Raw genomic sequence first — 27,385 nt, 5'->3', positions numbered from 1 at the left:
AAAATCTGAATTCTATCATATTGCACAGTATCATGACTCGCAGAAAATACGTTTAGCATAGACGATAAAGGAGCATGACGGCCTTTGCGATAACGTTCATAGTGATGTTATTGTTGTGACAAAATTGAAATACCTCAATGTCCGTATTGAAACATCAAAAGCGCTCGAGAAATTTTTTTACAGCGAATCTCTTAGGCGCCCGTTCCTGCGTTGAGCGTCGGCGCCCCTCGGCGTAAACGAGGCGACGAGCCCAGCGAAAGATGAAAGAGCCAACGCGGAGGGCAGCGGGAGATGAAATACGGCGAAAGCAATGAGAGCGCGAGGAGGAAATTGGAGGAGGAGGGCATGACGAAAGCGTCAGAAGAGACGCGTAGCGCCGCGCGACACGGCCTCTGCGGCGACGACGGGGAGGAGTGGCGCTATAGTAACGCGCCGTCTTTTCGCCGATGTCATCATCAATAAGGCATGCGGCAAACACGTCCACCGATACAATATATGGAAAAAAGCACTGCATGGAGCGGAGGTCTGTCTGCGGCGGCTGCTGTGAATCGCGCCCATGCGTCGCTTACGCGCTGCCTGCCGCGATCTCCCGATTAGCGAGGCAATCGCCTCACACTTCGCTCCATTTGCAACGTGCCGCACGAGACGGATTGTCCGTGCCAGCTAATATATCGCGAGATGAAAACACCTATAGAGCGGCGCTCAAATTTTATTTTAAGGAGTATCGTAATCGCCGGTGAATTTTTTAATAGAAAACTCTACTGCGCGGCACTGATTCTGAAAAAGTAAGGAAAATATTAACCTCACCATTATTCATCAAGTGCATGTGCATGTAGCGGATATATATTGTTTGAGATTTCTTTGTGATGAAATAAGGCAGCGCAGGAAGGTTTTTGTACCTCTGCCGTGCACATTATGAAAGGGCATTATAAAAGGTCTATAGATCAAAATTGCATTTTACCAGTTGTTATCGATTTCTGGACCAAATGATACATTCGGCGTTGCGAAATACAGCTATGAGCTTCATCAACAATAAAGTCGGTACTGCTATGAAAAGAAGCTTTATTCGTTTAAAATGTCTTTGTCAACGGTAACATGTGATAAAATTCTTCGTTAAACATTAACAGTGTTGAACAGGATAAGTAAGTGACAAGTTTCAACTGCAGAGTCCCGATGCCATTTCGTCAGCAATGAGCGATCGATGGTACGCCCGGGTCTTCATGCAACAGCCACCTGTGCGTGTGAGGTTGGGTTGTTTGTGTAGGGTTGATTTTTTGCCTGCGATTTATGAAGATTCTTCGCTTAAGCCTTGGCCTTGCCGATGGTGAAGGGAGCTTGGTGGACAAAAGTGACTGGGGTCACGTGGTGGGCGGTGGCGAAGGCAACTGGGGCAGCGTACTGAACTGGGTGCACGGCATGAACAGGGTGCACGGCGTGAACAGCGTGCACTGCGACTGGAGCTGGGGCCGCCTGCACAAGCACGGGCTTCACAGCGGCGACCTTGACCTCAACGGGCTTGGCGACGACGGGAGCAGCTGGGGCTGGGGCCACCTCGACAGCGCTAGAGGTGTACAGGGCATCGGCTGGGTTGGAGCTCTTGGTGCCTGGCTCGTTGGTCTCGATGGTGACGTGGAAGCCCTCGGCGTCGGCGGTGTACTTAACGGTACGGCTGATGCCAGCGGCGTCGGTGTAACTGTAGGAGCCGACCTTGTTGTTGTTGGCGTCACCGGTCTCCTCACGGGTCAGTCGGGTGCCGTACTCGTCGGTGCTGTCGTAGTTGAAGGTGTAAGGCTGAGGTGGCTGCGGCAAAAAGAAGGAGCGGGAATATTACTGAAAAATTTAAAATAAACTAGCTTTCCTTCCTGTCAGACATGCTCTAAGATCGAAGGCATTTGCTCTCAACAAATGGTTTTGTCTTGCTTTTTTCATCTAGCGCGAGATAATGTAGGTATGATAGGATTAGGATCGACTAATTATAACTGCGAGATAATTTTCCCCCTCCATCGGGAGTAGCTGGTTCGATATTCCAAATTTTGCTGTCACCGACCTCAGGATATGTAGCTTAATTGAGCATTGCATAGAGAAACATGACTTCAATTCTAGATTTGTGACATGGAAACATTTGGCGCTTTTGCAATCATACGATCCGGACCCTATTGTCGTTTAAGCATTCAGTATCTTCCAATTAACTTCTTACGATGTATTTCGTAATGTTGAAACCTAAGCTCAGCCTTCACGTTGTGCAGTAGCGATTCACACGTAGGTTTAATCTTTTTCGCTCAAGCAAATCTAATGCGAGCTTAATCCTCTTGTCATAATGTACACGTTTTCCTCGGGACGCCCCACCGTGGCATCAAGAGGCTCATGCAGAGAGCTTTTCTTACGCTGATTTAACGTCTTCCGTCGCGTTTCAGAAGAAGCGTAGTTGGCTGTTTCGGTGACCTTGGGGCGGAAACTCTATTGCCATAAGAAAATGTTCCTAAGAAACATCAACGCCATGCTGATGGCACCCTATTGGCAGTGGTTATGTTAGTTGTGACAGGATATAACTTTAACGTCTAGGTAAGCTCTCAAATTTTTTACTAGATATAGTATCGGCACTGGGCAAAAACTCACGTATTCCTCAACTGGTGCAGAGGCAGCAATGGCCAGAAGGCAGCAGAGAACAACCTGTAATGGACAATTTCAGAAAAAAAAAAACCGCATAAGCTCCTCATCCCCACCGACGACGGCCAACTACAGAACATCGCAATTGCAACGGAGATGGGTTTCACTGCACCTTAGAGAACATGGTGTGCTGTGGCTCTTGTCGAGATGAAAACAAGACTGATCCTGTGCACTGAACGCTGCTGCTTTTATACAAGTCCCATGATCAACTGTTCTGATGATTTAAGGAGCATTGAACGTGACCGGCTATTATCGGATGGCGAATTAATGAACCGGACGATCACTTGTATCATACGAGCGAGTACCGGACGCTATCCCCTACTGCACCTCCTCTCCCCTTTTTGTAGAAGCGTCGGACGTGAGTCGTTCGGCAAGGTCGTTGGAAGTCACTGACTCTTGTTTCGTCACCTTCTATTCTCTCGACCTAATCTTCTTTCCGAGTTCACTGTGGTCGCCAGCGAGGCACCTATAGGCATCTTTCTATTCGGAGGGCGTCGAGCAACTGCTTGAAAGACAGGTGCACCGAATACAGCGACCCTTTGTGTGAGCTGTAATTCTTTCACGCGCGGAAACTCGCTTTATTCTTTAGTTTTATTTATAATGCCCTCGGGACATTTCAAAGCATGATTAAAGAGGGGAGTGGGTTACAACGAATGCAACAAGCATTACGAAAAAGGAAAATAAATCAGGAGCGCAAGCTGACCTACTCAATAGGCAGAAATACATTGAGTAGAAAGAAAACTGTTTGAAAATTGCACTGACACCTGTTAGTAAGCGCAAACGCGCTCTTGTAAGTAATGTTCTCTGAGGCAGCACGAGAGGAGGAATTACTAGTGATCCAAGCAATCTTTGTTAGAAAGTGGTTCCATTCTAGTGACGTCCAAGGAATGACTGGGAAGTAATCTAGGACTTTATTAGATTCGCAAATATTTTTTCATTCTTTAAAACATCCTTATTCGCCCGCATCCCATACCCCTGTATGCCCTGAAGCATTAACCCTCGCATTAAAAAAAAAAACAGTAAGTTCTTCTGCCCAGATAGATAAAATAGCAATTCGCTAAACTTACGAGGAAAATGCTCCCCTATATTGATGCCAGATTAGAACTGATCAAATTGATTCGGTGTGGGTTTTTTTGTTGCAGCCATATACTCCGCGACTATTTCCTATCTGACGCGGCACTAGGTCTGGCAAATTTATACTGAATCCAAAATAAGAGGTGGGCGAATATGATCCTTTTCGAATACGAATCGCATACGTATGTACGTAAGTATTGAACATCGAAACTTATATCGAATAGTCAAACGCACACGCGAGGCGAGGAAGGCGGGGCTTTCTTCTCCGGTGCCTGCTGCCTACGGCGCGGCCGTGCAGCTGCCGTATCTTGAAAGCAATCTGTGACGGGCCCAAAGTGCGCGCCCGCGTGGGCCTTATCTTCAAAGCGATCGGCGACGTTCACAGAGTGCGCGTAGTGCCGGTAGCTTCATATGCGCCGTGCTCCCGACATCCCCTTCGCGTTGAAGCGAGAGATGCACGAAGGTCGATTCGATCGCTTCTGCTGCCACAACTCCTCCCTCCAGCATTTTGACAGCGAGTTTCCGTGCCCATCGAGCGACATGTGTCCATGTTTGCCAGTGCGGGTGTGACACCGTGCATGTTAGTTTAGTTCAAACACATTGGCGGGCTAGTTTGTTTCACTCTATCGTAGAATGTGTAAGCCCGACACAGACACACAGCGACAGTGCTTTCTCTCTGTGTATTTCCTTCTACGTCCTCATTCGGTCGCGCCTACATATCATATCATTGTTAATTTAGTTAGTAAACAAATGTTTACGAATTTATATGGCCGATAGAACTACTATCATTACTTCGCCTGGCTATCTACTCATTTGCTATCACAATCGGTGCTTGGCTTTACGGGAGAAATTGTGGCTTTTTTATTCCAATATTGTAAGGTACCCTACCTTTACTAACTAGTGAAATGAAGATAGCTAACTCTCAAGAACAAATGGTATAAATTAAAAAAAGATCACTAATTGACATTTAATAAACTTTGCGAACAAGATTTCCAAGAATGCATGGGCGCGGTATGTCTAGCTTTCCCTAAATGCTATATAAGTGGTTACGAATGAAGATAAGTTACAGAAAACAAGAATAAATCTGCTGAATGACTTGTGTGCTGTAGACAGACGTAAAATGACCCGTTCCAACGAAAACATCATTGGTTGTTGAGAAAAAATAAAACTCCTTAATGACTAGACTCCAAAACCACTAAATGACATGCTATAAGCAAAAGCAACAGGTTGTGATGCATGCTTTCGCCGCAAAACCAAAAACAAAGCTTGCATTACCTATTTTGCTTCTACACTGCTTCAAAAATGTTTGTCGTTGTTTGGCTTGCGATAATTTACGATAATTTTTTTAGCGCAGGAAAAATGGTAACCGTACTGTAATAGTAGGCTGTGGCTAAACATTTGGTTAGCTTTGAATGTTTCAATATATCTTACAGTTCACCTTCGAATACGGATACGAATAGTTAGTGTGCAATGTTCAATTCCTATTAGAAATTTTGAGTATTCGCACACCACTATAATGATTGGTAGCGAGGAAGCGCTTTAACTTCTTCAGCTCTAGTAACTCCACTTTCTGTTGCATTAGAATTTTGTGACCTAACCAAATGTGTCGTGCCCGTAAATGGTAAAATGGGTTTTGCTGTGTCGCACTTACATACCGTAAAGTGCGAAACGTGAAGCTGCCACACATTATGGAATATATCGTGCCTAATTTTTCTGACAGCTGCACCATCATGCGAAAATCTCTCGGCAACGAGGGTCTTCTGGAAGCATATGACTCTTCGGAAACGGCATGGTTAGCGAGATATTCGAGCGAAGCAGCAGGGCGCAGTTTTCCCTAGATTTCGAGCAACGGTGTTTAAAGTGCGTATGCAGAAAAATTCAAACACCATTCAGTGTTTCACTTTGTCTATAGTACTACAGCAATGTACGAACTTGCTTACTGTCATTACCGAGCCCTTTACTTTGTTTCTGAGTTGTGTTTTGCTACGCTCACTTGCAAGCTTCACGCCCTTCAATAAATTTCACTTTCCTTATAAGCGTCCCACAAGTTTTACTCTCACTATTTGTGACAATGGCCGAGCTAGCAGAAGAAAGTAATGACATGCTAAACTTTTGAGGTATAGGGTCACATTGAAGGATGTGTAACAATACTGAAGTGCGCAGATCACGAGTTATTTTCAGCAGCAAGGAAGCTTGAGTAGCAGTTCTAGACCAAAAAATTGTAGGTCATTATCAGCTAGAACTATGTTGTGTATCCAACTGTTTAACTTAAGATATTTTCTAACTATTGGAGGTGCAAATATAAAACATAACGAGCTCGGCAGTTGGTAATAATAGATGGGCAATCTACGTAGCTAATTGGAAGTTTTAATGTCATGTTTTGGTCTGCTGTCACTTTTTCTAGTATTATCCATGCTTCAACTTCCGAAGGATGAAAAAGGGATATAAAGTGTGAACAAGGTCGACAAGGGATGTCTGCTAAATAAGTGTTTATTAACCACTCGGAATAGTTTACACATAATACGAGAAAAAATATTCTTGTCAAATAAAAAGTGCGTGTTCCGTGCAATGGGCACTTTATCAGTTTCGTAAAAAATTGTATATCTTACTGTACATGGGTGTCGTGACTAGACAATTTGTGCTGCTAAAAGGCAACCAGTATTTTTGTGAACTTGCTCTCCTTCGTTTAATCTACCACGCGACCTGGAAAAAAACTGCGAAATATAAGTGAAGTAAGTTCCCAAGTCAATCCACTTTTGGCTAATTTCTAATCCGCGAAAGTGAACCAGAAACGGAAACATCGTAAGAAATGCAAGCGTTAGTTTTTAATACATAACAAATTTTCACAGTACACTGCGCACAGACCAATAGGGCTGCCATTCAGGCCATCCAAAATAAAACGATGAAACAAACAGTGTCTTTTGGTGGGTTTGCCCGTAATGGTACAATATAAGATTTCGTTCACTGCAATACTGTGAAGAACAGTATTGGCTACTTTCCCAAATAAGTCCACAAACTTCTTCCCCATTTGTATGCCCAGACCGCAGATGTAGCAGTTGTGTTGACAGGGAAGGAAAATAGTCCATGAGGAACATTGCATGCGTGTGAACAGTGATGTTTGTTTCATCTGAGGAACCCATTTAAGCTAGGCTCACACTACCGCACAAACCGCTGGTTCACTTCGAGGGCAGAAGCCTGGCACGGCTAAGCTGATACGGCTACACATAGCTGCGCCACGCTCGTCCGCCGAGGAAATCGGCAGTGCGGTTCGTCGTGTCAATCCAGCTTTAATGTAACCAAAACGGGACCATCACGCCACGCGAAGACAGCGAAAAATGACTCGGCATGATTCCCGTAATACAAAGCATAAACACATATGTTGTTGAAATCAGAGGTAATCTCGCTTTAGCAATCGTGCTGTAAAGTAGGCACCACGCAAATGTTTCGTAGAATTTCCAAGACATTTCCATTAGCCATGATACTTGTAGGAGCAACTGTTACACGTTACATAGGTCACAATTTAGCTTCGTTAACAGAAACAAGCCTGCCCAAGACCGAGGAAAAGAGCTGAATTGTTTGAACTGATTGGTACCATTCGAAAAATTATCTACTGTCGCGCTCAGTATGAGGTAAAAGCATGACCGCACTGCCATGGGCTTTCGGGTTGTAGCTAATTTTGAGCGCGATAGTGCGTCATATTGTTGTAGCCACTAAGGGTTATTAAAATCTGAACATGGTAGGTCCTATTCTCACTTATTAAACATGATTTTTTCCCACATCTTGCTTACTCTAACAAGATGACACAAATCAAGTCGCGAAGGAAGATAAAAGTCTAGAAATAGTCGGAAAGCAATGTCGTTTTCCATTGCTGACTTTTTATTTTTATTCATGACAAACCTTAGGGAGAATTTAGCAGTAGCCTCCGCGTCCAGAAATACATTACGAGTGTATGTTTCATAAATATAAAACCCAAATTTGAAACAAGGGTAGCCTTTTTTTTCTGCGTGTTTAGTGTGTGTCTATTTGCATCCTTAATAAGAGAAAGGTGACTAAAGAGGATAGGCTTTACGTTTATTTCTTTATTTTTTGAAGGTCTGTACATTCTTGGGCATTCGTTAGTGTCTACGTATTTGAACCTTCGTCCAGTATTACATGCGGTTGGTTGTAGACATTTTAGGTTACACAGGGAGTCACAAATATTTGTTAGGGGTTTCAAAACACCAAGGACATTTTAGTTTCAATGCACATGTTATAACACATTTTCAGCAAACACAAAAAGCTGGCGAAGGTTGCCTTCCTCCCTACGGTGTACAAAACAAGACACATTTACGTCCTCATGTTAGCAAATATACTGCAGATAAAACAATCCCATCGCACTAAAACAAACAACAAAAGAACATAGAATTTTACATGCGTTGCGCTCCTTCGAGTTAAAACTCGTAAGTGAACGTCTGAGCAAGACAATGCATTTGTTAGGGCAATTAGCACAAATATCAAACTTTACAAAACATATCGTAGAAGGATTGTGTAGTATTTGATATTAACGTGAAGTTTTGTGCACTCAACCAAGCAAAAGAACAAAAAGACATCCACATATTCTAGACTTTTATTCCGGCGCAGGTTGCCTTTGAGACTTAAGAAATTTGATTGAAGCGTGGCCGTTCAAATGAAGTCGTCACTGCGTTTCAATGAGGCTGCACGTTGATTTCTGAGTGCAATTAGGCTCAGCAGATGCTGTCGGCGACTATTCGAAAGCAGTGGAGTCAAGGTGTGCTCCTCAGGGAACTCTTCGCCGTTGGAGTGGACTAGGGGCGTTAATGAAGCACAGTGTCTTCAATGGAAGAGAGACGCTGTGAGCCACTCGGTGGCAAACGGCGGCATTTGTAGACACTCGGTGGTGTCGAACAATAGCTTTTAGTCAACGATCGTTTGCGAATACAGGAGAAATAGTTCGATTACCTTGCTTTCTAGGTGTGTTTTTGATGTTTGTTGGTAGATAGCTAGGCGCTTAACGCTGCTTTGTGTGCGGCTAACTCAACGACTAGTGCAGCAAACCTACAGAAAAGTGTCTGCGGGCATGGCAGCAGGACCAGCAAGCAGAGGCCTCCATACGAGATGATCTAGTCTTACGTATGAGTTTCTCTGCTGCGTTATACAAGACACCACTATGTTAGCTAGAGAAGCATAGAAAACATTAAGAACCGAATACGAGCGCTAGCATGAACAGATATCTCAGCGTGTAAGTAAGCTCACAGAGGAATTTGCGTGTCACACACATACTTTCAGCCCAAAGTAATCAAGCTTAAAGAGGGTCTCCACACCGGCGCGAATTGCAAGCAGCAACAAATGGATAGAGGAAGAGAAAAGCACTGATCACTGATCCCTGATTCTCGAAGCAAGCAGCGCCATGGACGTAGCTTATTAACGGCGACTCTTGGCTCGCCCCACGACCGACAGGGGCACTGCGTGGTTCGCCGTTGCGTACGACACGGGCGCCGCGTGCAGGGTCACAGGCGATGCGTGTACGGCGACTGGTGCGCCATGAACAGCGTGGAGAGTGACGCCAGCCACCGGGGCAGCATGCACAGCGGCGGCAGTCGGGGCACCGTGTACCGCTACGGCATCCGGACCAGCGTGCACGGCATGCACGGTGACCGGTGCATGATAGGCGACAGGAGCGGCTTGCGCATAAGTGGGCGGCGGCTCAACGGCCGAAGAGGTGATCTGCGCGTCGGCGGGGTTCGAAGTGCGGGTGCCAGGCTCATTTGTCTCGATAGTGACGCGGAAGCCGTCAGCGTCGGCGACGTAGTGCACCGTGCGTGTGATGCCGTTCGGGTCCGTGTAGCTGTAGGATCCGACCTTGTTGTTGTACTCGTCGCTGGTCTCCTCGCGCGTCATCCGAGTGCCGTACTCGTCAGTGGTATCATAGCTAAAGCTATACGGTTGCGGAGGTGACTCCACCTGAAAGAGTCGGTCGTGTTAGAAGAGACGTGAACAGACAAGGAATTCAGCGCTGACATGCTTTACACATAAGACTTGTGAGAAGGTCTGCCAGGTTTTCTTGGGGTTATTTCTGGTGCTATGGGGCCACATAAAGTGAATGAAACCAGCTAAATTCTACGTGCGCATTTCTGACATGCCATGTTAAATAAAGCACAGAACTGTGATTCTTAGGACATTATCAGCCTGGCACTCGCAATACATATGCAACACATTTGCTATACCCACCCAGCTTTAAAATAATAGCCGCAAGTCGCAATTTTCCAGGGCCAATATGTTCGATCAATTTCCAATAGCATAAATGCTGCATATCTCGACCGCCCGCGACTACATCCTTTCTAGCTTAGTGTTGTAGAACAGCACGAACCCAAACCCTGGTTGCTCCTCGCTACCTGATATTTCCCGTTTTTGAATGCGTTCCATCAGCGACTGCACACTGTTCAACCGACCTCTCGGCTAACCCTGACTCCAAGCAGTGGCACAAACCCAGAACTGTATGAACGAACGAAATAATTTCCTAGCTTATAAATCATCCTCATCAGTGATCCTAACAATCGTAATTACTGACGACCTGATATTATTTCGCGCTTTTTGAATTGAAACATCGATGAAAATGTGTCCACGCATTTCGAAACGTCAATGCGCTTTTATAGCAATTTGCAAACTTATGAAGTTTTACAGGTGTGTTCAGAAATCGTGGCTTCTCTGTGAAATGTCAACAGAATTTATTAAAGGCTATAGCTGGTTTTGCTCCTACCGAGACAATCGCAATGGAGACATGTGTAGCAGGAAGCATCATGCCATGTACAACCGTTCTAAGCTGGCACTAACAGGTAGCCTGAAGGAAGATTAATTAAATTTAGAGCATCACGACCCATAGCACGGGACGCGTGCTACATGCTTTAAATTGATGATAATTCGATCGCAGCAGCACTGATGTGACGCGAAGCTATAGTGTGCATGGCGAAAGAAAGATTATTCGTAAGTAAGGTGCACTGTGCAAAAAAGGTGAGGCGTGCAGACAGGACACATGAAAAGAGAAGTGGACAACACGAACGCGTTCGTGTTGTCCACTTCTCTTCTCTTGTGTCCTGTCTGCACGCCTCACCTTTCTTTTTGAATAATGAATCCTTACCAACTAGCTCAGCTTTCTGTCGTTCTAAGCTTGATTTCTAGAACTCTGAGTCCTTTTTCATGTTCCCCTACTTATCTACACACGGCGTTCATGTTGTCCACTGCTCTTCTCTTGTGTCCTGTCTGCACGCCTCACCTTTTTGTATAATGAATCCTCACCAACTAGCTCAGCTTTCTGTCGTTATAAGGTGCACTGTAATGCCATTTCTACCTACATCCACTGTAACACTACACTTCTATGTAGTGTTGCAGTGGACTTTAGTTTAATAAGGATATATTTATTCTTATGATAACAAGAATATTCTCATAAGAACTGTGAACCTGACTATCATAGGAAGTTATTTCTTGCTATTGTGATTTCAATCAAGATACATGCCTCTCGAGGTACATTAGTTACATCAATGCCTTCCCGCGACCTAACCTACTACGCTTATCCACATTTTTATTCCTGCTCGTAGTGTTTCTACAGAGAATACTCTTCACAGCCTTTGCATGAAAGCACAAATAACGCGCGAATAAACAGGGCATATTAGCAAACAGTTTTATAACTGTGCGAACAAACGAACGCAGAGAGAGATAACACAAGGACAGGCCGAGGATGCAGTGGATGCAGTGCACTTACCGGTTGAACAACTGTTTGCCCGGCTGCGTAAACGGCGAGGCACGCTAGGAGAAACACCTGAAACGTCAGAAATATCCAGTGTGAGATACCGCCGCGTCTTACGCCACGATGAATCAACAGTGGGCTGGCACAGTAAACTCCGGCACCTTTTCGATCATGGTCACAGAACGAAGTCTGGATATCTTGCTTGGAGCACACAGGCGTGAGGGCAACTGCTTGGTGGCCGTCTCCTCACGACCGGCTTGTTTATATATGCCCGTGATTTCTCATCCTCTAATTCACGATTCGGGAGCATGCATGCGAGCATCACTGAGGGAGGAGGTCCTGCAAGAAACGAAACAACTATCAGAAAGTATTTCTTTAATACTGTTCCACGAGCGGCCATGGTGACATTGGCAAACAATATATGATGGCGGCAGGAAGTGGTCCAGACTTCGCGCAGACCTTCCAAGCGATAGCACCCAGAAGTATTGGAGTCGCTCTGCGGTGGGATTGGCTGTCTTTGTCTTCTGCAGTTGCATGCTTAGCGCACGTGGCTGCTTCTCGGCGTACACCGTACACCGTATTCCATTCTCCTGGCGTGGGGACGTTCGTGGTTGCATCCTCTTAGCCCACGAGCGGGGAGTATTACGGAAGATGGTTATCCTGCACTAGCGAATGCATGCCAAGAGGCCACCTGGACGTTTTCGCTTTTACGATGAAGCCGTTCCGGAGAGTACTGCATTATCGCGTGCTTGTGGACGATTGGCCAAAAGGGCAGACGGAGGCGGAAAGCGGGTCGCATCTTTGGAGTCACGACGGTCTTTCTATTTTGCCGGCTTTCAGTGTCGTCTAGCGCTATAATGGTTTGAATTATGCGCTTTCGTTGTCGCTTCCTCACCTAAGTCACCAGAGGAAGGAGAGATGGAATCGTTTTGAAGGGTTTGAAAGTAATAATTCAGTCGTCGAATGAATAATATGATTCGTTTACAGTTCAGCGAATTTTCGAGGCAGCCTACAAAAGAGCACAACCGCGCGGGTGTCCTTGCAATGACAACATACACCCGTACAATCGGCGCCGAAGTTTCTGAAAGTCCCCGGATCCTGCTGGCTCCCATCCCGATTGTGCTCGTGCGTTGGCACTCGGTCATCTACACTCCGAATTATTCAGCGCGTGCATCGTGGCCGCCAGGAAAATTGTGCGATAGAGACCAGGCTGACAAACTATTCTCGGAATTTTGGTGTCGCAACCTATGGAAAGCTTTCCGACAAAAAAAAAGCAAAAAAAAAAGAATAAAGATGACATTAGTTCCTCCTGTCCCTTCAAAACAGGCTCTCTTGCCATTTGCCAATCTGAAAATTTTGCGTCGTGATGCTTTTTCCTAAAAATTTTCCCGAAAACTCGAAATGAAATTACAAGATAGCATGAAAAGAAACGATAACAAGTGCCTTGGCATGAGCACTGAAGCACCACTTATGGGATTTTCGTGGAAATAGTATACACACTCCATCCAACCTGATAGAATAATCTTGGCTTACGTTAACGTCCTAGCTTAGTCAATAAGATGACCACATTACCTGATTTATATTGAAAATGCTAGCAACTAGCGTTCCGCGCGTTTTATAAGCCGAAATGTGGTAAATGGTGAAAAGAAATCGAACTCTTTGAGAAAAGATGAAGCAGGCTCCGTAGAGCAGGTGCAGCAATGAGGTACTAGCTTCAAGGTTACACTTCAGTAGACTTCATACTAAACCACAGCGTCGTTAAGCAGTGTTTCTTAAATGAAGGAAAATATTCCTAAAAAAATAGCTCATGTTTCCAAACACAGGGCAGACTTTTGTGACCTTGCAGAATTGGAACCCCATTTCCAGTGGAGCTATTGCTTCCGCGGAGTTCAGGAATTTCAGTGACCTGTAAGTAAACTACATGCTTTAAATCGTTATAAGCATAAGGATAACCCGTTTGAAACATTCACTGCATATAACGCTTCTGAGCACTGGTTAAGGAATTTTTTACAAAGGTAGCAATTAATCCGGAAACATTTTACTAGGGAGAACGTTAGCCAGAATGTCACCCTAATTTTCGCTAACTGCGATCTCGATAGCGTTCATGGTTCCCTGAGTGCGGAGAGTCAAGTTGTGCGATATTCGTAAGTTAGAACACTCGAGATCGCTTGCATACGTAATCTATTCCTCAGACCGTAATTAGTCCACAGACTTTGAACTGTGCCTATACATATTATCCATAATCATCCGTTAACTTGAAACAATTAGAAACAAAGTGACATTTATTTCACCCAGAACCCTGGTACAACGCATTACGAAATTATTGTAACCTAGTGTATAATGCATAAATATAGAGAAAGAAACGAGAATTCAGTTATTATTTGCAACGCTTCTAATTAGGGCGGAAACGGTAAAATTTGCTGCGCGAGACAATTAGGATGACCCACTTGATCTTCACATATATACTTGGTGCAACATTGAGTTCTATAGGAGCATTGGCAAACAGCTGAAAACTTGCTTAAGAAACATTTTGAAAATGGTGTGTATGCACGCATTTAACTCGCATATTTTATTGTCATAATGTCCCCCCCCAACTTACCCCCTTCGATAAGTTCTGCTTCTGTGGCATTAGTAGTTAAGCCAGGCTGCGTGCTAAATTTTGCACCACTCGTGTAAACTTGCTCATGACGCTTGGGAGTGCTGGAATACGTAATTTACGGAGAAGGCCGCAATTAACCGAAATGCACTGAACTTTTCCGACACAACCCAAACGTATCCCTTCTTTTCACCAGTTATAATCTCTGTGTAACGTAGACTTCCCTAGGGACAGTGGCAAGAAAGCATAAATAGGCCTTATAAGGCTTTCGAACGCTTGATCAAAGAACTTTTTTTTACAAAAGCTGAAGTTCATTCACGTACGCTTAACCTCGCAGACAGATTTGCTATTTCGTTCCTTCCATTTTCACATTTTATGTCTGTGGTTTTTGTCAGTTATGCAAAGACAGGAGGCTAAATTTCTCGCAACTAGTAAAACATACTCATAATGTTTTGGAGCCCATGCACTGGCAATTAATTGCAAAAACTGCAAGTAATGCGCACTCTTTGAACTTTGCCTACAAACTCACCATAACGTGCCCCTTTTTTTGTCAAGTATAAAGAAAGGGCCTTGTATCGTTCCCCGGGCACACTGCGAAAACCTAGTACAAGCTTCGTAAAACGCATGAGAATGGAAAAAAACGGAGGTTTAGCAATATTTGCTACGCTTATAATTAGACCAGGAACGTTAAAATTAAGCCATATATTACACTTACCATTAGCCCCATTTTTGGTCAGCGACTGACCTTTATTCGTCGGCCATGTTGCCTCCCATTTTTATTGGACTGAAACTTGGCCTCTTGTAAAATTGCTTTGGAACTCTACGACACGTTGCCGTTAACGGCACCATGAAACTTTGAAACGCTTGAATAACAAATTTTCTATAATGACATTAAATAAGCTCCACAGATTCAACACTTAACATTCTTCACTCGCAACATGCTTCCTACTTCAGCGAAATATATACAACTTGTCATGCATAGTTCATCGAGAAGACTGAAAAAATCAGCTACACACCTCGTATACTACACAAAAATTGGCATTCATTTCAAAGCTCATAATTAACCCACGTACTTGAAACTTTCGGTATGCGCAACGCATATTATGGACCCCTTTTTTAAAAAATATAAAATTGCGGCAGGTTTTGGTCCTCCGAGAGAAGTTGGGAATTTCGTAAGCGTTTCATATAATTGACTCATGTTATCGGCCTCTAAACAGGCCGCCAACATGTTTGGCAATTTTCATCTATCTCCTAATAACACACATCTTCCAAGGTTCCCTGCATATTGCGTCTAACATTTCCCCATTTCTTAAGCATATTGACTTTGTGAGTGACTTTTTGTTTTTTCAGAAAATTGCCAAAACTGGCATACAACGTTTTCGAGCGAATTTAGGCTAATAGCTTTGCTGGAAGCATACCTCCCATTTTTTTAGTCATCAGCTGGCACTTACGGGAAACCCGAAAGCACGAGTGGGAATAGAAGGCCTTATTAGTAGCATACTATACTGCTATTCAAGCGCTTTGTTACAAAGACAACACGCCTGCTTTTGCGCGAAGAAACAAAAGATCAAAGATGTTGATAGCTACGTACACATGAGAACGATGCCGTGCAGTAATAGTGCTTAGAGTAGGCACAATTGCCCTAGTTTAGAACAGCGCAAAGATCTCTGGTGAATATTGTTTTACACTCGCCTTCAAAAGTCAAGAAATAAATTACAATAATGCTGCTTCAGGCACGTACTTCCAAAAGGCAACGCGAAACATGTTGCAAGTAGTCATTCGACAATAATGGTCCTGATATTACGGCACAGCGCCTTACCACTAAGTGACAGAGGAATAAATTTGATCCTTTGAGGTACTCTGTCAGGAAATTTTTTGATCATGGCAGGCTCTATTGTCGTTTCAGAATGTATTCCAAAGGAATTACTAAGGTTCTATCTAGAATCCTTCAACAGTTGTATCGATGATTATTTTGACTGTGTACTTTTAAAAACCGAAACTGAAGTACTAAGAAGACAGCGATCGCTAATTTTGCATTAGTAACCAGCACGCATAGAATTTATTTGCCGATATCTTGACCTTAATGTTTACTTACTCTCCTCAGTGGTGATCTCGTAGACACAAAAATGGTTTGAGTTACCCCGAGAAGAACGCAACACAGTTTGGCTTTGAACTTACATGTATACATTGCTCTCGCCTTATGCTCCCACTTTATTTTCTTACACTACTCGCGTTCTGGTTTCTCATTTATGGTAGCACAGCCTCTAAATTTAGCAATTTTAGTGTAGATTTAGACTACTTTTGATTGTATTACGTGCCTCATTCAGAAACATCATTGTGTCATCATCCTGTCTTGTCGCGTTTCCATTATCGCTTCTCCTATCGCATTCGGAGCCCATCAATAACAATTAACGCAAAAGAAATGCAGATAAAAAATAAGCTGTAAACTCATTGAGTTCACAGCGTGTGGCTCAAGTTTTAGCCATCACCAAAGCACATTCATGCCAATATGGTGGCCTGAAGACTTAGCTTTAGTTTGTCTCAGAGTCTTGCATTGAGCAATTTCTTGTTACGAAAACATTAATAAAAGTGCATTCAATAAGAAATATTACCTAAATATTTTCTTGTTGCTTCATTGAGGCATCTTGACTCACCGTCACCCAGACATTCGTAGATCGACGGCGTCTGCTAGAATAGCACTAAGAATAAAAATAATAGTATTTCCACTAGACTATTGCTACAATATTTTCTCTCCGCTTTATGAAGTAATCTTGACTCACCATCGCCCCGACATGCGCAGTTCGACAGCGGCTGATTGAATAGCAGTAAGAATATAAATATCAATTGCATGTAGCAATTCAAATGCGGTTGTTCAACCACGTTTGCGATTTTAAGCACATATCAAATGGTTGGAAATTTCGTATTCTAGAATGAATACCGCGACTTAGATATGAACGTTTACATAGCATGAGGGCGCTTGCGATCAAGCTATCCAAAGTTCACCGTAGCATTCGGTGAAACGGATCAAGACTTCACTTTCGAACGGCTCCTGATTTTGCATATTTATAGCCTAATTGCGGCTAATTGGCTTAAAATGCTTTCTTTTTCAGGAGAGGAAAAATATCAACCCCATCTTTTAAATCACTTCCAAAGAGTACCTGCATTTTTACTGCTCTTCTGTTGAAAATGTGAAAGCAATAAAGAAGAGAGAAAGGATGTTTTCTCTTCACTCGGCAAGCTCTTGATGATCTTATCAAAACGCATGAGCATGGAATCCGACATCAGGTAGCGCACACGCAATCTGCTTTAGTTTTGCTTTAGTGCGTTCATCATGGTGTCACTACCAGTCAAAAGCGGAGCTGTATCCGAATTGCCCAGTTGATCACAACTGTGCACTCGCGGTCTACGCTATTGTCTCTTGCTCAAGTCATTGAAAAGGGTGGACTCTGTCTACTTATACGAACCGTCGCCCATTTTATACCATGGGGCGAACTTTCGAAGAAAAAAAAACATTTCGCTTTAGTAGACTTATCGAATGGCAGGCACCGCGGGACATTGTACTGGCCCGCCTGAATTAACGGATTATTGCGAAACTTTAATTTCATCGGCCCAGCCGGATTTTCTCGTGAATTTCGTTTTGATAAATCAAGAAATGCTTGGTTAAGTAATTTTTTGCTGTGTTTTGTTATTACGCATAGCTAAAGTGCCATAAAACTGGGCCTGCATTTACAAAAGCTTCTTATGCTAGAACAGATCTAAGAGCACATGGCTCTCAATAATGACATGGTACGTATTTGCAAAAGCAACCGGCCAATTGCAAGCATCACGTGCGTAGAAAAGCTTTTTGAATTGAGTGTCTGGACCATTTAAGAGCTGCAGACGTGAATAGCAATCTCCTGCGCAAATTTTCAGGGAGGTCAGAAGTACTGAAGAGGGCGACAGGCGTTAACCTGCATGTACACTTTGCCTACCTAGGATACGGATTCTGCATTTTGTTGTCAATGCCTACATGGTTTGCTTATTGACCAATTCTAAGGTTCCAAATCAAGAAATGGACAATGGCAGGCGCCTTTGTTGGCTGCTGCGGACAAGTTTCAACAACATGATGTTATTTACTGTGCACTCACGGCATAAAACATAGACGTTTATTTTTCTTGAAGTTACGCATGCATCGGAGCACCGCCACCTCTCATGCATAGAAATCGGGCACATTACTTTGTGTTTCGCAGCAAAACGTCTCAACCACTGAGCCACCACCACGGGTACGATCTGCACGGTTGTGTATAGTGAGGAGGCAAACACTAATGTCAGCTCTCTATAGGAAAGTGTCCAGAAATTGGCCATCAAGAATTTTGAACCACTTATTTGCGGATTGATCGGATATTTGTCTTTGCACGTCCATGCCAAGCAGTCAAATTATCCTGTTATTCGAAGAGGAGCGCAAAATGAACACGCATACGCACACAAAGAGCGCAAGACGAGGCCCACTACCTACCTCTAATGGGAATGGCGTTTTTCCTCTCTATTTGGTCTTCGCGTGTTAATATTGCGCTCTCTTCAAATATTTTTTGAAGACCCGATTCCGGCTATTATCCAACAATGTGTTGAATATGCTTTTGCAAGTGGTTATTTCTGGCACAGTGTTGTACTATGTCCTACGAATGGCACTACCTTTACCACCGAGCCCTACCTGTACGCTGGAGCCAACCGGTACTTCGAGCGACATTTCCTGAAGCCTCAGTTGAGAACCACGTGCATCGTCTATGACCGACTCAGGTCGCACGTAGATGCTGCGACGAGAGGCGCAGTGTATCAACGACAGCATCTCCAAACGCTAGCTGTCATGAGCGAAGAACGCGAAATTATTCCTCCGTATCACCATATCGCTACGTGATACAGCACGGTGACACCATGCGGTTTTTACAATTGAACTACACTGCACTATCGTCGGGATGAGTCCAAGAAACCAGTTAGACAGGAAAAATCGCAGTTTCTTCCCAAAGAAAGCTAAACATGTTACGGGCTGTTTCACCAATTAGCCCAACATGAAGTATTTCTACGAATTATCTGGGTCACAATTACGTGCGTGAGCACCAAGGCGGTCTCCCTCCGAGTTTTGTGCTAGCGTTGTATACACGGAGCACTCTACTGCAGGCCAACGCTTTGTCATATCCATTCATCCGTATAGCCCTTTCATGTGCAATAATAAAGGCAAACGTTGCGTGAAGGCGACCTTGGCCCATCATTTTAATTATTTTTCAAGAATTTAGAGGTGTATGGTAAAGGTATCGGAACCTAATCTGAAGGCTGGAGCGGCCGACTTAATGCGTAAAATTTACTTCGTCGATGATACACGATAAGAAAGAACACGACAATGGCTCCCACCAGTGCAGGGTAAACAAGAGGTTGGCGTCAATCCAGTTGTAGCTGTTAATTCATGATTGATATGTGTACGCTGTTAGTGCTTGACGTGTGTATGGATGCCGACAACAATAAATAAAGGGGCAATGTCCACACTTTTTCTTGAAGCGGATACATACAACGCATAAGCTCTTTTATTGACATGTGTACATAAAATTTTTCTGATTACGTGTTTTCCACCGGCTAACCACTCTTATGAAGTTATACATTGTGAAACCTTGTTTATCACTCTGCGCGATAGACAAGGTTGCACAATTCGAGAAAGAAGCAGTACCATGACTGTAGTAACTTTTTTCATCATCTCAAATTATTTAAGTTTATTTGTGCCATTTAGGGGGCTCAAGCAACAAGCTGCATATGTTAAAGGAATGGACTGAAAGCATTGCAAGAACACCTTTATTGAACGAGGTTTGAGCACAAACGGGATCACGATCCTCTGCAAAAGCTTGATATTGAAGTGTGTCTATATTTCTTTGTTGTGATAAGATTGGGGGTTATAGGCATGCAAAAGTTACCAGGAGCTTCTGGCTAAACATTGGCGCGCCTGATACCTTGTTGATATATAAAAAGTATCAGGCACGATCTTCTTAAAAATTCAATCGCAGTCGAGAGCAGGTGCAGAAAGATACAAGAAATGCGACCGTACAGCCTCCATGCATGCGCATGGTGCAACAAGCGTAGCGTCACCCTTTGGAAGCACACAATGATCATAGTTCACAGTGCAGTATGATGTAGTTGAATTGTATACTGATCCTGCAGGCGTATAAAATGGGTGGTCATCGGCTTCTACCAAGGGTGTAGCTGAGTGGCGGGTTGTTGCCAAGCGTAAAAGACGCCGAGCTTGCGCCACCGGGCCTAAAAGAGGCGGATGCTGCACCCGGAGCAGCGAATCTAGTAGCGGTTGTTGCCGGCCTGAATTGCAGGGGAGCTGACCGGGCAATGGTGACGGGTGCCACAAACCGCGGAACCGGCGGGAAACTCTGCGATACGACCCTCGGACGTGGCGCTGGGGCGGCGACAAATGCGGCTGGTCTGTTAGTTATGGTCGCTCCAGGTGGTGCTACGTCGGAGGCCTGGAAGAGACATTTTAAGTAGTCAGAAACAGGAACACTGCGAAACTCGTCTTCTTTATGTCTTTAGAAACACAGAAAATGGAATGAAATATTCGGACTAAGTAGGCACTCGGGCCCAGTGGAGCTCTTGAGAAATGGCTCGAAAGCGAACGTTCTGAGCCCATTCACCAGTAGAGCGATCAATTTTCTAATCATGTGAACAACAGTGAACGCGATCAACAAAACGATAACAATAGCAAAATACATTTCAAAATTTTCTCAAAGGTATTTTAAATCTGCTTTTCTTTCACCACTAACAACTTTATTCGTAGTTGTTGATGGATGGCTTGATTTATTGATCTGTTAAATTACTTTCCTCTTCAATATATGAAAGTCACAATCCCAGCTTCGCCATTCTCTAGCTTAAACAGTGCGAAGGAGAAAATAGCACCATCTACTCAGGTTAGCAGGCACTGAGTGCGCGCGCTCAATGGAGAGAAAAGTGTACTCAAAATGTTTAAATTTGGGTCTCGAATTCGTCGCTGCCATTAACCCGACACCCCTATAGCCACTGCTCAACTGTACGAAATGCAATTGTTGGAGCATTTCTTGCCACAAGCGTTTTTACCTCTGTGCTATTTCGTTTATGGTTTGCCGCTCAGACGATTGTACATCCTAAGGAGGCTGCCTCAATTTGCCACAATTTTCGCCCAGCAGCGTGTCTTCCTGCTTTTCGCGCTACCTTCTGTTCGCAATAAGCACGTACGCATGGGTGATCACCTGGGAGTTGATGACAACGTCAGCTGGCGCGGATGACTTCGTGCCCGGTTCATTGGTGTCGACGGTAACACGGAATCCATCCTTATCGGCGATGTAGTTTACATTCCGGAAAATGCCGGTTGCCTCTGAATAAGAGTACGTGCCCGTCTTGACGTTGTTCTCGTCCCCGCTCTCCGTTTGGCTCAGTCGCGTCCCGAAGTCGTTCTTGATATCGTACGAAAACGTGTACGGCTGCGGAGGCTGTTCAAGAAAGTGCAATTAACAAAGTAAAAATACGGTGCAGTGATATTGCAAACTATACGTCATTGTCAAGTAATGCAAAAGAAATTCTATAAGTGAAACATCTGAGTAGCAGTGATATGTTTAATTTTGAATTCTACCTGCTTGGAGGTGCAGCAAGCCATTGTAGTAGCATTTTCTCTGTGTATAGCGACAGTTTTGGGACCAGCAATGTAATTCTTTATCAACATTACTCTCAAGTATGGCTCAAAACTATCCTTACATCGTAACTCGTACTTCTTCTTTGTTTCATACCAAAATTAATTATGTGTCTTAGGTTCTGTACGCGTTCAGGTGGTGGTGTCCTTAGAAATGATACGTGTCTGTTTTGTGCGAGCAGACGCCTGCATAACGAACGCTTGTTAAATATTGTTAAAGTGAATTGCTAGCTTGTGGTAAAGCGCTTCGTAAATAAAATAATCAAGATTATTTAGTGTGCGGGCTTGGACTACTCTACTGTGATACAATCCAGAAAAAAGCAGCAATGTTTGAAATTGCCCAGCAGTGTGTTTTTTTTTTTTTTTACGGCGGTTAGTCATCGCTACCTATTTACAGAAATTAGGCATTTTCAGGGCAATGTTTTTAAAAGTAATTATGAGATAACGAGAATAGAGCTGACAGGGAAAGTGGAACTCATGCCGCCTTAGTGAAGCTGTCATAGATTTCTGTAAAAGCTAGGTTGTAGTTGACTTACCCCGATGGGATCTTCGATTCGCTGACCACACACGACGCCAACAAGAAGCAAGGCAATTACCTGCGGAAGAATTTGTTGGCAGAGCATAATTGAATAAATAAGGTTTTCCTTGCTTTCATTGAACAGTAAGCGTAGATAACTTTCAGCAATGTAGAAATAACATTTCTTGTAAATCCGCTTCTCGTTTTTAAATTCTACACTTGATGTTCGAGACCCTCTCGGGGACACGGCACTATATACAAAATATATTTGGGGAAACTAATTTTGGTTTTATATACGCACAGCTTAAACATGTACAGAGGCCTGGAAGTAGCAGCAGCGGATGTATATGCCAGAGGAGCGATATTGGTTGGAAAACAGTGATATATAATAACACCGTTCACATACGTATAAGGTGCACAGAGGCATAATAGAAATCGAGCAGGCAAGTACATTTGGTAAGTCGTCCCTATGAAAATCGAGTGAATTGCCTGCTCTTCAATTCTAATAAGTACGGATCGGAAGCTAAAATATAGGCAGCCGCCGAACAGACAGAATCCCTTTTCCATATGCCAACAGTGTTATCAAATAAATAATTTACTCACAAGTAAACTCACCAAACTCCCAAGTTACTGAAGCATTCCTGTATATAGAAGTTTTAACTGCGGAACCAAAATGACATAAGATGAGTATACCACGCGTCAAGTAAGATGTTAACTAAATGTAACAAATAGCAAAAGAGAAATATAGACATGTTTTCCTGCAGGCCGCGAAATGGAGTACTCACTTTGGCAAGCATGGCCCTATCTCTTCCGGAGTGGCTCCAAGGACCTGCAGAGAGTATCAGATGCGCTCGCACGCACGCTCGTTGCAAGCTAATGGTCAAACGTTTATATATCCACCTGGTTAACCTTAGTGATCACGACCAGAAAATCCGGAGTGAACTTGTGTCCAGTTAGTTTATAGCCACGACACAAGCAGAGAGGAGGTGAGTAAAGTAGGACAAAACTTGCAAACTTACAAACTAGAAAGAAAAGAAAGCAAGATGCCTGCGGACCATGAAAGGATAGAGGACGCAATAGAGCTGTAGACGCGAGGGCGCATCGTAACTAGCTCGCATCGTGGGGTATGATGGAGTGTTTCCTTCCGAGTCCAAATTCGAATGATCACCTGATTGAACAGTGTGCGTTTGCACGTACTATTGGTTTGAAGCAATGTGGAAACAGGAGGCGGAAGAACTTTCATCGCGTGGCTTCACATAGTTTCTTCGCCATGTCAAGGCAGCCGACCCCGTAGCCAGGACGGGTTATTCAAGAACCGTGCTCGAGGTAGGCACTGTGGCTTACTTTCTTGGCCCTAAGGTTTTGCATAAGTTCATACTTCGAAATGAAGTAATCGTAATCAGCACGGCGTCAATTCTACAAAAAAAAATCTCCTTCACTTCTTTATTTAAGCGAAGGATCCTTAAATAATACACACGCACAGGTATTAGGAATAAGCTTTCTCAACAATAAACGTGACGCGTCACTTATCTCGTACCGCATCGTGTCGCGAATGCGAGCTACATCGCATAAGTTACACTTTTCGTACGATCTATTTCAAACTCGTGGCAGCCATTCATTGATCTTGCTTCTCTGCTATCGCTAATTACTTTCGTTCTCTACTACGTGTTAAGATAAATGCTGCAAGAAGTAATAGAAACACATGGTTAGAAGCCGGAAAGTTCACTTTACTGTGTGATTGATGAAGCTTCATTAGCATATTATTTCAACGATGAAAACTTGGTGGGTAGAGCGGAATGAACGCTGAGGATGAGAGATGAGCGCACTAAATTAAGAAGGTTATTGCAAAGTGAGAAAAGTTATACCAATAGTAAAGGCTACTACCATGCCTGCTCAATTGGGCTGGAAACGATGTCTAGGGCAGAGTTTTAGCTGGATTTCAAAGGATGGAAAACGCATTATTAATGTGTCTTCTTTGCGTATACATGCCTATTTTCATATGATCAGCAAAGGGAGCAAAATTTTTTTTTTGTCACGCAACGTCGCAATGCACGAAACTCTTGGCATATCTCAATGATACGACGTAAGCATCAGTTCAAGACTACCGGGAAGCTCTGCAATAGTTGTCTTTTCCATCATGGGTCACATGGGCAGCTGACATTATGGTACCCCCTTGATCATGGTCTCAAGAGCTAACAAATGTATTCCCTACTGAGTCACAAAGACACATCTGCGACCGATCATAAGAAAGGTGTACCTTAATTAAACTGCTAAAAGGTTTCTTTTCAGCGTATTTAGCAGATAGAAATTTCAAAGGCCAGCGCCACCATAGGCTCTGATGTAGTTCTTTGTCTGAAGAAGCTCTGCCCCTCTCATACAAAATAAATTCGCCAGTTTGAATGCATCTAATGACATCTTTTGTCATGATTCATTAGACCTCCAGTTTAACCCATACAACACGTGGGCGATCCTAATTCTTTATGATAGGACACTGTTTCTCAAGGTTTTCCAGTACATAACCGCTTTTAGAAATACCAAAGCTACCATGACTCGTGATGATTTGTTTATAAGGTTTCTGAAATTTACCTCCTCCGTACTTTTTCTTCAGTGACGCAGATACATCCGCATGGAAGACATTAGCCACCGCAAAGGGATGCAAGAATGCTTGCTAATATTTAATTTTTCACATGAATTGATTTATTCATGTATTTTATTGAGAAGGATGTATTTGCTTCCTTCATACAAGCAAACCTATACATGGGTCGGTGTGTCTCGAGGCGCATCGCATGACTGCTTCAGCATCCAGAGTATTCCTGGCCTTTGATTTCATTACAAAAAGAGTCGAGAGCCAACTTTGCAGAAGGTAAGTTGACAATAGGGAAGGAGCACTTTCGCTGCGAACTTGCTGTTCTTGGGGAAACAGGAAAGCATTTTGGCCCTGCAATTAATTAGAGTTGCTCAATTGTTGTTGGGATGCTGCTTCTCTTGGGCGGTGGAGGTGTTGATATGTGCCAGGAATTCCTCTCGCATGCTATCAGGAGGATCGTCCGCAATGCATCGAAAAGAATTGCGGGAAAGTTTCAGATGTACATTCACATTTGAATCAATATTGTGAAAACAGAATCAACTTAGAATTATTGGAGGCTTGGCAAATGCTCCTAGAAGTCGTTTTGCAGCTCCTTTGGAAGTGCTTTTAACTGATGACCTAATTCAAACGTTGAAAGGAAGCTACACTTCCCGTCTCAACTTTCCTCTTCCAAAAGGTTAGTGTCTCCAGGAAAGCCTTGGTGGAATTTGGGCACATTATGGAGGTGGTATGTGGACCCTGTAGTCAGTTCAGTCACCTGAAAGTTTCCAACACATTTGCAAAATAGGCAAGATTACACTTGACTTAAATGGTTCTCAAATCACCTTTAACGACTTTCTTATTCACTTGAACTGCTCGAAATAAGTGCAATTGATCACGTCCAGCTATATGTACATATAGCTGCACCCTCATGACCCCCCAGAGAGGCTCATGGCGCATTTGGGTGATCATGACCTTCAGAGTGAGAAACACTGTGCTGAAGACATGTTGAAGTAAAGGAAGGCTCTTATTTCTTTCAAGTCATCACTATCAAATAAAATGCACATTCTAGTGAGAATCGCAAGCATATAAAGTATTGTAGCTGCCCCGTGATACGACGACAAGAGAAATAATGGAGGCATGTTTTTTAATAACAAGGCGTGGTGTTGTGTGAGTCATCGTTTGTTGCACTGACTGAATGTGAACTGCTGCTGTGAGGAATGAAACCGCCCTTGTGCCTATCTCATTTTTTTACAGCTGGTATAGAACGTGAGCAATGAAGCATGCTATGTTGCCTATATAAAGATTAGGTGCGAAGAAATAAATGGTCACTTGTTATCACATTGTTTCGTCCTATACGTCTCTGTTTCATTTGTCTTCGTTTCTTGGTACTATGATACTTATGTGCCTGGGTACTTTATTTTCGTGCCTTTAAACAGCCAACTTGTCTCGTCGGCAGTAGAACTTGTCATAATGAATTCAATATTTTTCACGCAAGATGGAGAGCTAGGTGGTTTGACGTCCTTATCTTGACAGTTCCTGCGTCCGCAAAGTGCGTCGTATATATTTTGATATTTCAGTGTTCCTATTAAAAAGTCACACGACATTATATGCAAAAGGGAATTGTGTTCATAAGTTATGACATTGCGAGAAAGCTGTGAATGAATTTTCCCTTTATTCAAGTTGTGAATAATAAGCGTCTTCTAATCACATCACTAAACAAACTGATCTAACACCCAGAAAGAATGTATGTATACACTCGGAAGTTTTGTCACCTGGAGCACGAACATAATTATAGTAAAAAACTTTCCCCAACTAGCTCATTCACTGCTCCCAGAATTTTAAAACTCCTGAGCAGGTGCTCCCAGTACTTACACAATTTGTTGAAAACGTGGAATTCTTGGAAGGACAAGCGAATTTGTTGGCATGATAGGGTTGGTGTTCTTCATCTGCAATCGTGCCCAATGCGCCCCTAATCGCCGGTACTTTGAAACTTGTGAAAACATTCAAGGTAGGAGGTCTGTTCGCGAATACGCCTGTCGATGTGAAACAGGTCAAGAACGTGTAAAAATGATTGAGCGAAGAACATAAAACGAGGAAAAGCTGTAAAAGCCGTGCTGGCTTTCTTGTGCACACTGACTGTATTAGTTCAGCGAGCACCAATTAAAATAGCAGCAACTGTCACCTTTCTTGGAGCATTAGCGGTACAACCGAGTGCAGAGGTTCCAAGCATGTATGTTAAGCAGACAAATACACTCTTAAGCTGTTTTCATCAGCGTGTAAAGAAAGTGATAGGCGATCAGATCTGAGATGTGTGAGCCTGCTGCTCTTAGAGAATATTGGGCTAGACGGATATTTTGTTCGCGAATTCGAGGGAATAGCTGGAGACATTTCCGGTCGTAGACGCATTACGTATTGCAATAGCTGCAGCACGTATTAGCCTGCGGCTGCTGAGCTTGCTGCTTTCCGGGTGGTCGTCCTTTATGTTGGCCGGATCCCGATCGGTTAATCCCGTGACGTACTCTCAGCGGGTG

The 27,385-nt window shown here is 43.5% G+C and overlaps 2 protein-coding genes across 2 annotated transcripts; both read right to left on the bottom strand.

The window, feature by feature from the left end:
- Positions 1 to 1,045: 1,045 nt before the first annotated feature.
- LOC126541359 (cuticle protein 16.8-like) lies at positions 1,046 to 2,828 on the bottom strand. Its single transcript, XM_050188109.2, has 3 exons — positions 2,780 to 2,828; positions 2,617 to 2,670; positions 1,046 to 1,800 (listed from the first exon to the last, which is right to left on the bottom strand). The coding sequence occupies exons 1-3, from the start codon at positions 2,789 to 2,791 to the stop codon at positions 1,303 to 1,305; spliced, it is 564 nt and encodes a 187-aa protein (XP_050044066.1). The 5' UTR covers positions 2,792 to 2,828; the 3' UTR covers positions 1,046 to 1,302.
- A 3,716-nt stretch (positions 2,829 to 6,544) lies between these two features.
- Positions 6,545 to 23,082, bottom strand: LOC126541356 (uncharacterized). Its single transcript, XM_072286148.1, has 5 exons — positions 23,071 to 23,082; positions 22,305 to 22,364; positions 21,318 to 21,571; positions 18,769 to 18,868; positions 6,545 to 9,702 (listed from the first exon to the last, which is right to left on the bottom strand). Exons 1-5 carry the CDS (start codon positions 23,080 to 23,082, stop codon positions 9,163 to 9,165), a joined length of 966 nt encoding a protein of 321 aa, XP_072142249.1. The 3' UTR covers positions 6,545 to 9,162.
- Between the last annotated feature and the right edge of the window lie 4,303 nt (positions 23,083 to 27,385).

The sequence above is a fragment of the Dermacentor andersoni genome, chromosome 2 (assembly GCF_023375885.2).
Source record: "Dermacentor andersoni chromosome 2, qqDerAnde1_hic_scaffold, whole genome shotgun sequence".
NCBI classification, from domain to species: Eukaryota; Metazoa; Arthropoda; class Arachnida; order Ixodida; family Ixodidae; genus Dermacentor; species Dermacentor andersoni.
This window is presented reverse-complemented; position numbering and strand designations above follow the sequence as displayed.